Below are 13521 nucleotides of genomic sequence, written 5' to 3' on the forward strand. Positions count from 1 at the left end.
CTTTGTTGTGTCTGTTCTTCCAGTTTCTCCTGTTGAGCTTAAAACTTTGATTCAAATAATGAAACAACAAAAATATTTGGAGGTTTTAACAGAAATGAAAAACAAAATCCTCTTCTAATCCCAGAAAATATTTAAAACCTTTATTATTTATATTTAAATATTATATTTGTGTGACATTTCAGAAAAAAATAAATCGTTAACTGGTTTAAGTATCAGGTTGACCAAGTTACTCATCACTTTTCATATTAATTTCTGCCTTATTTAATATATTTTTTACTTTAAAAAATATTCTTTATTCTTAGTGTTTTTAATGCTTTTTATTGCAAAACGTTGGTTTTAATACAATGAGAAAACAGATACCTGAAAAGATATTTAGAACAAAGAAATTCTAAAGAAAAGCACTTAAGAATACAACCTAGAAACATTTGTTTTCATTACTTTATATAAAAAGAACAGTTAAATAAAAAAGCAGAGTGAGAAATGCAATTGAAGTCTCAATTTTTTTATTTGACACGCTTGACACTGATAAACTGTAACTTGAAGTGCAAAAAGTTTTTCTTGCTCTGGTTCCCGGTGATTGATTGCATCGCATTGATAACCTGAAAAGAACTCACATGTTTTCTTATTTTGAAAAGCAAAATAGAAGTGGTGTTGAAGTGGGTATTGCACCTCCCTGAGGAGGTTTGACCCTTGTGCTATCTTAGATGACCCCACCCTTACATTGACGTGTTATTCCTACCACAACAAAGGTGGATAAAGGTGGAAAGATTTCATGTAACCCATGGACACCAGTGAAGATCACAAATCATTGAAGAAAACAGGTTCAGAGCACTGTCTAGTGTGTCTAGATGACCCAACTCCCAACGTTAAAGTGACTAAGATAGCACAAGGGTTACACACACACACCCCACCACCACCACCACCCAAAAAAGAAAAAAAGAAAGCTGCTGTTTGAAATTTATTTTTGGATTGGATTTTTAAATAAAACTTTACAAAAGAAAGAAAAATGGAAAAACGTATTTTGATTTTCATTAGCATACCCCATTAGCATACCCCATGTGCTCACAGGAGGAAGACCTTATTCCATTATTTGCATTTATTTTTATTTTTATTATTTTTTCATTCTTTTTACTTTGTTTATTATTTGAACTAAAATATATATTTTTTTATCTTATTTGTTTTTTTTTTGTTTTTTTTTCCTTTGGTAAGCACTTTGAGATGCTATGAAGCATGAAAAGCGCTATATAAATAAAGTTGAATTTGAATTTGAATTTGAATTAAATGTAAACAAAACAACCAACAGTTTGTATCTATAGCAAATCAAATCCCATCTTTTATTTTCCTGAAACAAACATTAAAAGCTGATTCCAATCTACTTGTACTCTTGTCAAGCATTGTAGCAGGAATCAGCTGATAAGACTGCGGCCTTACTTCAGACAGGATAATTGTTTCCACTCTGAAGTTATTGTGGCCTCGTGCTGGATGATCTTTGTGTAGTCGCTCCCATCTGGCTGCGCTGAGCTCAGTCAGTGTTTATTTTCAAACGTCTGGTATTCTGGTCGTGGTTTACTTTTTGTAGAGTTCTACATTTTATGAATTCTTCTTAAAATATAAGACTATCCCTTCTCCCCAAACAAACACAGGCGATGAGAGTAATTCCAGTGTGGTCCTGGTTACTTAAAGTGATTAAAAACAACAGACACTTTAATATCTTGCACTCACATGGAGAACTGTTTTATGGAACTTAATGTTGTGGAACAGTGGCTCCCGGTGTGCAATCCGGGACTCCTGAGGGCCTCCCAAGATAAATCCAAGGGGTCATTAAGGATAAGAAGCAGGAATGAAAGCAAGGTACACAATCCTCATTACTTTGTCCTCCTTCTTTTTATCCCTTCTTTTTAAAGAAGGGAAAAAAGTATTACTTGCAAATTGCAGCTCTCTCTAAATCAGTGTCAAGAAAATTTCAAGAAAAAAACAAATTACAACAATAAGAAAAAAACATTAAGTGGTAAATGTAAACTTTAAACACTTGAGATTAACACTAGTAAATCTCAAATAACTATTGTAAATTAGTTATTTGATTTAATTGTTATTTTTGAAGCCAATTGTCTTTTTTAATTGACAAAAAAAATGTCATTGTATTTATTATTTCAGTCCTTTTAGACAAAATTTACTTCCTGAGTGAATTTTTTTCCACGTGACCTGTGTAAGGTAATCACAGTTAGTTAAAATAAAAATATAAAATAACTGAAAGAAGAAAAAGAAATATTCAAAAAAGAAATCATTAATCTGATACGTTGTTGCAGAAAAAGGTAGCTTGAAAGACAAACACTAATTTTTATATTTACTTTATTTTAGTGTCTTATGGAGCTTATATAGTCGCTTTACAAAAGGCACAAAAAGTTTGACATCATGGCATAAAGTAATTCATTTTCATACATGTTCTTGCAGTTTAGAATACTGTACCTTGTTCTATTCTATACAACGACAAACTCTTGTCCATATTATCTAACAAGTGTCTTAGCTTTAAATTTCATCAGCAGTTTTCTACCAGCCATATTTTAATTTAGGATAGATGAGGGGGTTGAAGATCAACTGTGCGTATATGAAGCCCCAGAGGGGGTTGAAGATGAATTGTGCGTATATGAAGCCCCGAAAGGGGTTGAAGATCAGCTGTGTGTGCGTACATGCAGCCCTGGCTTAAACAGACATGGAACTGAATAGATTGTAAGAGAGTGTTTAAAGAAATAGCACATACGTTTGACTACTACACTGAAAATACATAAAAAGGTTCCAACAGTTAAAGACAGCCCAGTCAAACTTTGTACTTTGCTACAGATTCAGTGTATAATAAATATATAACTTATTAGATAATATATTCTTACACGATAACAAACTTTTGAAACCGAAAGCAACACACTGTACATTTCATCTGAGCATTTTCAGGAACTCATAAAGTATTTGCATTTTTCTTACAAAGGGTTTATTTTTTCATTTTTTGTAAACAATATGTAAATGACTGAGGCGCTCACAGGGTTTCATTAAATGTCTGCAAAGAACCATTCCATATCTGGTCCACAAAAAAAATATTAAAGGCAGTCACAGTGCTTAAATGTCTTTCTCTATTGGGATTCGTGTCTTTTAGCTTGTCTTCACTGTTCACTGTTGTTTGGCGTCAGACTTTGCAGGAATCACAGTCTTCTGGAGAAGAAGTCCATCTTACAGCTCATCCGTGGTTTTCTTGTAAAATGTAACTGAAAAGAGACCAAAATATTAACAGGGCGTCCTAACATGGAGACAAATATATAAATACACTTTGTACATAGGATCATTGTCATAGGATCATTCCTAAACTGGTGGGGAGAAATTAACTTTTGCCCTGTCTATGTTGTTTACATTTGTTTATCTAATGTGAGGAACAAACAAAAATAGCATTCATAATGATGTGAGCATCTCACACATGTTTGCCTTTTTAGGCAGAAGGATGGTTATTTTCCAAGGTTCCAGAGGAACATGAATTGCTGAAGAATCGTGGGAGATTTTCTTTTCAGGGCACATAGCATACACATATATGTTTGGGCAGTCATCTCATTAAACTTTTAACTACAACATATGCAGTCTGACTCTAACCTAAACCAACCAAAGTCTAACTCTCTAACACCTTAGCCCATCATGCAGGAGCCTAATTGGCTGCAAACAGGAAACATTTGAAGCAGTGATGGAGAGGAGGTAACTGAACAAGCTCTTATCCATCATGGACAACCAAGAGCATCCTCTCCACCCTGTTCTGGACAAACAGTGGAGCTCCTCTCTAGGAGGCTCAGACAGCTCCGCTCCAAAACTGCCCAGTACCAGAAATCATTCATACCCAATACAAAAACCCTGTGCAATAACTCACAATGCAACAGATAACCTTTGCACATTTTTTCTTTTTTGCACATTTTTTTGTGCACATAATTTAACTGCACTGTCTGTAAATAGCTTTTTATATTTTAAATTATACCACCTTATTGTTTTACATTTATGTTATATTTTTTTGTTTTTATACTATTCTTATTCTTTTTTTTGGTCTTATGTTTACAATGCTGTCATTTGCTACTTACCGAACAAATTTCCCACATGTGGGATCAATAAAGTAATTCTGATTCTGATTCTGATATATGTAACCATATATGGTCCATTAATTAAGCAGATAAAGCCTAACATAAACTTTTGTAAGTAGGGTTGTCATAACTTTGTATTAGACAGAAATAGAATTTGGGTGGAAATCCCAAAGTCCAGGTCAAAACTCAGTTTCTGCCCCACCCTCCAGGAAGTTTGTATATTTATTTAGTTCTTTTTTTAGAGCTGTGTAAATGATCTGAAGTCTATCACAGGTAAAATGCAGGTTTACCTGTTGGATGGTATTCATGCATTGCACGTAGAGAAAAGCTATTATCCCCAGTCAATCATGTATGAAGAGAACAATCAAACCCATTCTTGCATATTCACCTAGTTTCCCAAAAAATATCAGTGCATGTATAAATAGGCCTAGGGCTCCTGGTGTCGGGTGCGACATCAAGTGTCAAGTTTCTTTACTTTGTATCTTGTGGCATGTCTTGGACAAACCCTGAACAGAAGTTATCAGATTAAAACAAGCAAACAGACATAAAAATAAACAAACAGCCGCAGTTTGTTGGCTGACAAACTGTTTGTGGGAACTGTTTGTGTGTTTGAGAGAGAGTTCGTATGTGTGTTAAGCGGTGTGAGCATCACTGCTTCAGTTTTCCCCTTTTTTCTGTTAACTATAGAATATTCCTTGATCCTTCTCTTCTGTGTGAAATCTGCTCTCAACGAGACACACATTCTGATGGTATCACAGTCACTCTGCATGTCTGTACAGGAAGACATAAACTACCTTGAACTGTAAGCTTTACAGAAGTTCAAATGTGTGTAGGAAAAGAGCATGCAGGAAAGCATTTGTACCGTGCTTTCATCAGAATTTCTATTGTTTTCTGGAATCTGACCTCTTATAGCTGATGGGAAAATCAGTTGGCATGGGCATTGTAAGGATAATACTCTGTTAAAATAATTTATAAACAAGTTTTGTAGGTCAAATATTTCCTGATGTAGTTAAAAGTGAAACTGTGTGGCAAGATCTGTAAACAAACTTTATGTATAAGTCATTCATAACTAATAATTTTGTATTATACAAAAAGATAAAGTAAATGTGATGATAAAAAAAATTCAAAAAGCAAACAAATCTCTCGAGAAAGTTTGAAATTAATCTAAGCCACAATTTCCTGTTAAATATTTTAAATAAATAGTTTTACTTTAAATTATTCTATTTCACCAATTGTCATTTTTTTCAACTTTTTTTGAAAAATTGTTTTTTTTACTTGTTTTAAATTTTTTTATTGAATCACTAAGTGAATCACATTGTTTTATATTTTGACTCACAGTCTTGTTCCTCATAGATTACAATTGATGTGCTGCTAATATTAGCTACAGGATGGCTAGTGTTTATACTTATTTTGCTTTAAAAAAAAAATCTGTGTAAACATGAAAAGCTCAAACTTGTGCCATGCCAGTTTTTTTGTCAGCCTCTGGGTGCCTGTGCTTAACCCTTGTGCTATCCTAGGCACTTTACCATTGGGAGTTGGGTCATCTAGACCCACTAGACAGTGCGCTGAACCTTTTTTCTTCAATGATTTGTGATCTTCACTGGTTTCCATGGATTACATGAAATCTTTCCACCTTTATCCACCTTTGTCATGGTAGGGAGAACACGTCAATGTAAGGGTGGGGTAATCTAAGATAGCACAAGGGTTAAAGTTCCTCTCAGTGTTTTGGCTCAAGCCCTTTCACTTGAACATGGAGGGAAGTACTGCAGCACTTCTATGTTTTGCGTTGTGCAATTCATTGTTTAGCTCCTTTTTTGTGTGTTTCACTCTAAGCTAAGTGATGACTTGGTTCACAAGGTAACATTCACAGCTTCATTGCAAGGACCGCAAGCCTACTGCAAACAAATGCTTCAGATTTAACAGTTTATAGCACAGGAAGCAGCCTGTCACACATTCAAAACACAGAGCTGGGTTAATGCGTGCCTAATTACATATGGTCAGTGCAGAACATTCTCTGTCTTGCTGCTGTTTAGATCACATGGCCCTTTCGTCTTCAGCAGCAATTTAGTGTTGCACAGCAGAAAAAACCTGTCACTCGCTATCTCTGCAGCGAACACTTTACAAATTACCATTTTTGCTCTGCACAAGATCAACCTGTGCTGCATGCAAAGTGGCTCGAAAACAATTAAAAACTTTCTAAAAGTGTCTTTGTTTGTTATTTCTATGCTTAACAAAACCTTCATTAATGAAGCCCTCTGGGAAGATATGTCATGCTTGAGGGGGAAATGCAATTATAAGTACTTATTTAGCTCACATTATGACACAACTTGTCCTTGCAAAGTCACTCAAAGCCTAAGCTGATGATGCCAAGTTTATTAAGACCACATTCCTGCTGAATACTTTTGAAGTGTTATTATTTGACTGGAAAAAATTATTAGAAGTCATCAACCTAATGCTTTAACTCTCATTAACACTGCAAATGTCTTCCTGCCACATCACTCTCCATAATCATATCAGTTTATATTTAAATTCACATCAGGGACACAAGCTGACAGGATGAAAGATACCGGAACTACTGGCTTGTTTACTTTTATTTATTTAGAAATTTCTATTTTAACCCATAAGAACCCAGACCAGTTTTTCCTAAAAAGAGAATTAAGTGGGATATACCACAGACCAAGTGGCCCCTCAGATTTGGCAGTGATGTATGGGTGGGGTCCTTTTTAATTTGAAGAAGTGCCAACCATTTAAAAATGTATCATGGAGGAGAAATTAATAAATGTGGTTTGTGTCCGACCAGAATTCTGTGACACCAAGTCTTTCAAAAAGAAAAAGCCTGGAGTAAGATTTGCAAGATTTGCACCACTTAGACGTTTCACACCAAGCGTCTTCCAACTGTAGGTGGAAGACATGCGCTAGTAAACAGTAAAAAAAGAAAAAGAAGAAGAACCTCTCCCCCCCCCTCTTTGTCTGGTGTGAACACCCAATGCTGAAAGCGCGTTCAAGAACGCATGTTTAGCGTGTTCTTGAATGTGCGTCACATGCCTGGTGGGAACGTAGCATTACATTGATGTCACCATTAGTTCTTATGGGTTAAAAAACAAATATAATAATGCCAGTTCACAGACACTAAATGTCTTGCTTTTCTAAACATTTTTTACTAAGTAACATTAAGACTCATAGCTTTAACTCTCTTTAATAGGTTGTTTCTGATACGTGTGTGTCTGTGATGCTATTTTTCACTTCATGTTGAGCTTGGTAATCATGAACTCACTGATTTATGCTTTTATCGCTCCAGTTTTTCAAGTAGACAGATGCAGAACACTATTCTAGCTTTAGGCAAGAACACGAAATTATCTGATAAATGCTTTGATCAGACTTTTTTTATATTCTGGACAATTTTACTCTTTAAAATAAAACTATTGGTTCCCCTTGATTAGTGAGTGGCATAAAACATCGCAAACACGAACCACGTTTGAAAATTTTCGATTAATGATGTTTATTCTTGACTCAAAAACACACTTGCATTCATGCAGAAGGGGATACTGTGAGGGGAAGAACTGAGAATATCATCTGGCCTGGCATGTGCGTGACACAAGCAGAAGGTTACTCTGGATGTTGATAAGGGCAGTGCTGATGTGCCAGCATGTAACTCCATGAGACCAAAGTAACTATTGGTCTGTACTTCACAGAGCGAGGAAGCCCTTCCTTTCGTTACTACTTATCTAAGTGGCTGGATCTCTCACTTTATCAGCCCAGCAATTCCTTAGCTTGTGGCTCAACAACCCCGCTATCCCGTGCTGTATCAGTCTTTAAAGTCCCCAGTTGTGCTTTTATGTGATCAGACGCTGTAAATAAATATTTAAATGAATAAAAGAGTTCCTCTACCAGCTGCTCAAGCTGGCAATGTTGGCTCTCCAAAGTGACAACGTGTCATTTCCTTTCATTTACCCCTCTAAACCTGTCAGCCTTTAAAGGCCAGCTCTCACTTACATTTGTTATCCTACTTAAAGCGCCGGGTGAGCCGGCTAAGCCTTCCCCTTGGGGTGATTTACAGCAGCCCACACCACTCTCCTTTTATGGAAGACATTTAGAAACCTTTAAATATCCTTTGTAACGTACATTCATTGATGTCTGTGAAAAGAAAAAAGAAAAAAAAGAGACATATAGCTTGTGAGGTAAATATTTAAGACCACACTTCCTCTGTCCATAAAACTAGATTTTTTATGGGGGTGCGCATGACAGTGTAACGGCTTTTTGAGACTAAGCTCTCCAATAGTGATATCAAAAAGTCATTTAAGAAACATTAGGCGATCAAACTAAAGATCTAACACACAAATAATTTACTGATTTTAATTTGAGTTTTAGGAATTAAAAATGCATCAAGCAAAGACTTTGTACAAATCTTTTTAACCGGGGAACCTTTAACTCTTTGCTACAGAAAATATCTAAAAATATCAACAGCTAAAGCAACTTATTTAAAAAAAAGTAAAAAATATTGGAATGCTTTTTTCTTTAATTTTCAAAAACTGTTTAGCAGTTAAGAAAAATTAATTGATTATTTTCATGGTAAGTTTTACAGTTATATAAGTGGCACAGTTATTCCACAATCTGTGGCCATCATATCACACGATCACTTCCACTGTTCAAAAGCTGGTTATGCTGTCAGCTTCTGAATAAAAACAGTAATGAATCAAATGTACTGTCATCAGGGCTCACTTAGCCCAATCTACCCAGCGACATTTTCATTGGTTGTTAATCTTGTAAACAGTTTGTCTAGCTCTGTGGGAAGTCTTGAGCATGAGTGATAAAGATTTATCTGCTGCAGGGGGTGCTGGGCAGGGCGCACTGAGGCCCACTGACAGGCAGACTGATAGACTGACAAAATTTAGCAACAAGCATGAATGTGTCATAAGGACTGCCAATGCAACCTTAAACATTTCCCATGGTGCACCTTGAGAGAATATTTAGCTCCCTCTTTAACATCACAGAACACTGTCTTCTAATATGTCAAACAATTTCAGATTAAGAAATCAGAAATTATTAAAAAGGTCAGATCTGTGTCATAGTTTTTTTTTTACCTTTAATCTATAAATACCCATTACCCCATTTTATCAGTACAAGTTCTGCTTTTATATATGCAAATATACTTGATTTAAATAAAAAACAAGGCAAGTATTTCTACATTTGTTGAATACTTTGACTACAATGTTCTGTAAAATTTGGTGAAAAGGTTGTGGAAGTTTAAAGTTAAATATATTATTCTGAGGATCAATCATAATCAAGTCAACCCTAAAACTTCTACATTAAAAAAATCTTTGGGTCCTTTTTAGTTTTTTGCTGTCTTGTGTCACTTCCTCTTTTTCTACTTCTTATTTTAGGAATTAAACTGGTTCCCTCCGCACATCTGTGCAGCCTTGTAAGAGTAAGGGCTTGACTGCTTTTGACTACAGCCTCAGCACATATAGCATGACTTGTGTGTTTAACATTTTATTACTTTATAGTGGAATTTGGTGTTTTAAAAGCTGAAAATTATAGTATAATATAATCAGCTATGCAGTGTTATAAGAATCTATAAATAAATTGTACCACCGTTGACTAATCAAACAGAGGGTGCAAATGTGGACTTAAACACTTTAATTTATTTTTTTAGAATAAATATGACCTTTAAATAATCAATAAACATATTTTTGCATTCTTATGTATCTATAAGACTTTTTAAGATTTGTTTTGTGGTCCTCCAGTGAAAACTTTATGTTAGGATTTTAAAACTTAAAACACTTTTAAAACCTTATAGTAATGGTTTCATTTTTTCTGTTTTCATTTTTAAAAAAGCAAACACAGAAGGAATTGAAACTGATTGTCTGCAGCCTTCACTGTTTTCTGTTCTTTAACAGCTGTTCTGCCCTGCCAGGAACTCCCTCCAGTCACATGTTATACTGTTGATGCAAGAGAAAGTAGGAAGGATGGGTTTCAAACCAGAAGCCAAAATCAAAAAGAAACACACCCTGACTTCTCTCTGTTTCAGTGATATCTAATAAGAACTTCATCAGACACTTTTGATTGAAACAGGTCATTTAAATCACGAGTACAATAAAACTGAATTTTGGTTTTAATCTGCTGTTCTGAGAGGGAATATTAGACATTTATATTATATTTATATTAGAGAAAAAAGAACAACACAAAACTTTTCCTAATGACAACTTAGTTAAATGTTGAAAAGGTAATTGAATAAAAACTTACAATGTGGGCTCTGGTTCTGAGATGTCACTCAGCTGCGTGCTGCCATTTGATTGCACATGACCAAGGGAAACCTCCTCACTTCGGCTGCCCAGACTGTTGCTGCCTTCAGTTCTGCCACTTGGAGATTTGTGCAAAGAGCCGTTTGTGTCTGAGTCTGTTTGCCACAGAAAGCAGGAGCAGCGGGTCCTCAGTTCCTTATAGAAAGCATTTATCCACATGGTGGACAACCAAGGACAGCCCATCAGGTTCTTAAATGCAGTGCGAAACTCTGGACTCCTGCAGTAGATGATGGGATTGAGGCCAGAGTTGATGTAACCCAGCCAGTTCAACAATCTAAAAAGATCATCCCCGGGAATGTCTTTCTTAAAAGCATTAATGATGTTGGCCACAAAGAATGGCAGCCAGCACACAGTGAATGTCCCCATGATGATGCCCAAAGTCTTTAGGGCCTTGTGCTCCTTGACAAGTATTAGCCGTGATGGCCTCCTCTTGGTGCTCTTTTTCCTCGTTGCACTGTTGCAGATGCTGGAGCTCAAACAAACCGAAGGCAAGATGTTGGCACCAATCTGAGCTGCAGGACACTCGTTCTGGAAGCGCATCCTGCTCCGGTCTATGAGCTTGACCTGCCGCGCTGCTATTACAAAGACTCTGGTGTATACAAATATCATTATGAGCAGAGGAATGTAGAAAGACACTATAGAGGAGGAAATAGCATAAGACGGGTTGGTCACAAAGTCACAGCAGGTAGTATTTCCGTAGCATTCTGTTGCTTTGTGATCACTGGAATGCCAATACCCTTGCATAATTGGTACAAATGAAATTAAGGTGGACACAAGCCACACTAAACAAACTATTATTCTAGCACGCAACTTGCTCAGTAGCACTTTGTGTCTAAGCGGCCGTGTGATGGCTATGTATCGATCCACCGCAATGACACAAAGTGTTTCAATACTGGCCGTCACACAAAGAACGTCAATAGAAGTCCAGATGTCACACAGCGTTGTTCCAAGTTCCCATTTACCTATCACCACGTAACTAGCCCCAAGAGGGACAACAAGAACTCCCATGATGAGATCCGCACAAGCCAGGGACATGATAAAGATGTTTGTGGAAGTCTGAAGCTGAGGAGTGCGGGCCACAGCAATTATCACCAGCAGGTTTCCCACCACCGTGATCAATATGATGTTGACCAACACAACCAGGATCCAGGGATCCGCTGGAGGATGGAAGTAAGTATCTGTGTTCGTGTTATCCATCTTTCACTTGCTTTAGTAAACCTCAAGCTGAAGAGGTTTAAATTTCACGATGACCCTAAAAAACCTTGAGTCTCCAGAAACATAATGGAGACTTGTCAGCTCACGATGAAGATCTCTGAGTTTGTTCCTCATCAAAAAAAACTTTTCAGTCCTTTTGAAAGTCTTCTAAAGCAGCTCTCAGAACAAAGCAGTGACTCTTCATCATTACCAACGACGCGGTGATCTGTGGATGCTCTGGCAGTCATCAAGGTGTTCTCTGAAAAGATTTATCCAAACTGTCCACGGAGTTGAAAGTTCTTTCACGAGTCCCCCCCCCCAAAAAACAAAAAACGAAATTTAAAAAAGCTTCAAGGATCTAATGAAAAAAAAGTTTTTGATGCCCAATTTAGCTTTGTCCAATAATGTATCACCGTCAAGAAGAGCTTTCACAGCATGCATCTGGAGCAGTTGCACTGTTTGCAGCTGAAGCAAACAGTGACACTGTTACAGGAACCAGCAGAGTGCACCAGAGGAACTGCCCACTTTTTCTTTTGGTCTGCCCCCCCCCCCCCCCCCCTCTCTCTCTCTCTTTCTGTCAGAGCAGGTTGCTCAAGATTGCATTGGCTGTAATCCCACAGCGGCTGAAGGCAGTGGGGCGGAGCTACACTGTGCGCTGTATAGTCGCATGGGAATCAACACTTCTACAGATGTGAACAACCACACAGAAATCTATTTTACACTCATACTGCTGGCAAAAAACAAGGAACTACTTCAGCACTGCTGTATGCACAATATGCATGAGGGACGTTTAAGTCCCCAAAAAGAAATGAAAAGAAAAGATAAAGCAGAATAAAGAAGTAATTATAGATATTTGTGCTGTTTTGTCATGTAGTTGGGTTGTTTAAAACTCACACAAAAAAGTGTTTTTTAAGCATTAACAGGAAAATATGTTTGTAGTTGAGTTTTCAGCAGCTAATAGACATCTGACAGCTGTGAACACATGTGGATGTTTTGCAAGCCAACTCATGTCAACATTTTGAATTCTTGAACACTGTCTCTTTAAATTGTTCTATATGTGTTTTTTCTTACATAAGTTTTCCATTCTAAAAGCAACTACAGCTGTCACCTTCTCAAATGAAGTGAAATAAAAATATTCTGTAACCTCTGAAAAAGTTCAAAGTACGCCATAACTTAACTATGTGTGATAAACTAAACAATGAGTCCCTTTCCACATTTAATCAGTCCAAATTAATGCACTTATCTAATGAATTTCCCATTAAAGTGGCTACTGAACTCAACTTTTACCATCACAACCCTGAGCTTTTGTTCTCAGCTGTTCATGTGAATATTCTTTTATTTTTTGTTTCACTTGATGAATGAATGTGCAATTATGTTGAACTGTGTCTAACTCAACATCAGTTAAAGTTTGAGAAAAAGTTCTGACATGGATATAATGCACACACTTGCCAATAACCTAATTGAAAAGCTCTGACTGTACATCTTTTTGTTTTATAAATCTCCAAAGGCTATTTTGTAACATGGTTTGCGGTCGCCTTTGCAGACCACAAGGAACGAGGCATCCCCAGACACTCAGAACAGGAAGGATTTGTCCTCTCTTTGACTTAGCGCAGAAAAAAATAATAGATGGCTATCGGGCTGTTGCACAAGTCGATGCACTGGAGAAGAACAATCAAGGCAAATGCCTGACATGCGATTCTACTTAGATATCAAGGGCAGTGCTGTTCTGCTCAGCTGTCACTTCTCAGCCTTAATGTCTGAAGCTGATGTTTGCATTCATGCTTTGAATTTAACTTTCCTAGAAAAAATAAATTGAAAAAAAGAATGCATTCAAATTTTCTGTGCACTTGCATGATTGCATAGCAATCTCTGACCACCCTGTGAGTCTTGTTGTTTATAGTTCTTAGCTGGAGCAGATTTTA

General features: G+C 36.7%; 1 protein-coding gene across 2 annotated transcripts; it reads right to left on the reverse strand.

Moving 5' to 3' along the window:
• Nucleotides 1–2332: 2332 nt before the first annotated feature.
• adrb3a (adrenoceptor beta 3a) lies at nt 2333–12113 on the reverse strand. Of its 2 annotated transcripts, XM_078952206.1 has the most exons (3): nt 10347–12113; nt 8097–8237; nt 2333–3254 (listed from the first exon to the last, which is right to left on the reverse strand). In XM_078952206.1, the coding sequence occupies exons 1-2, from the start codon at nt 11600–11602 to the stop codon at nt 8228–8230; spliced, it is 1266 nt and encodes a 421-aa protein (XP_078808332.1). In that variant the 5' UTR covers nt 11603–12113; the 3' UTR covers nt 2333–3254; nt 8097–8227. The 2 variants fall into 2 exon arrangements, with proteins under 2 accessions (XP_078808332.1, XP_004072718.2); XM_004072670.5 differs by lacking the exon at nt 8097–8237.
• Nucleotides 12114–13521: the final 1408 nt, after the last annotated feature.

Source organism: Oryzias latipes, chromosome 9 (genome assembly GCF_053564925.1).
Source record: "Oryzias latipes strain Hd-rR chromosome 9, Olatipes_Hd-rR_3.1".
Taxonomy (NCBI): Eukaryota; Metazoa; Chordata; class Actinopteri; order Beloniformes; family Adrianichthyidae; genus Oryzias; species Oryzias latipes.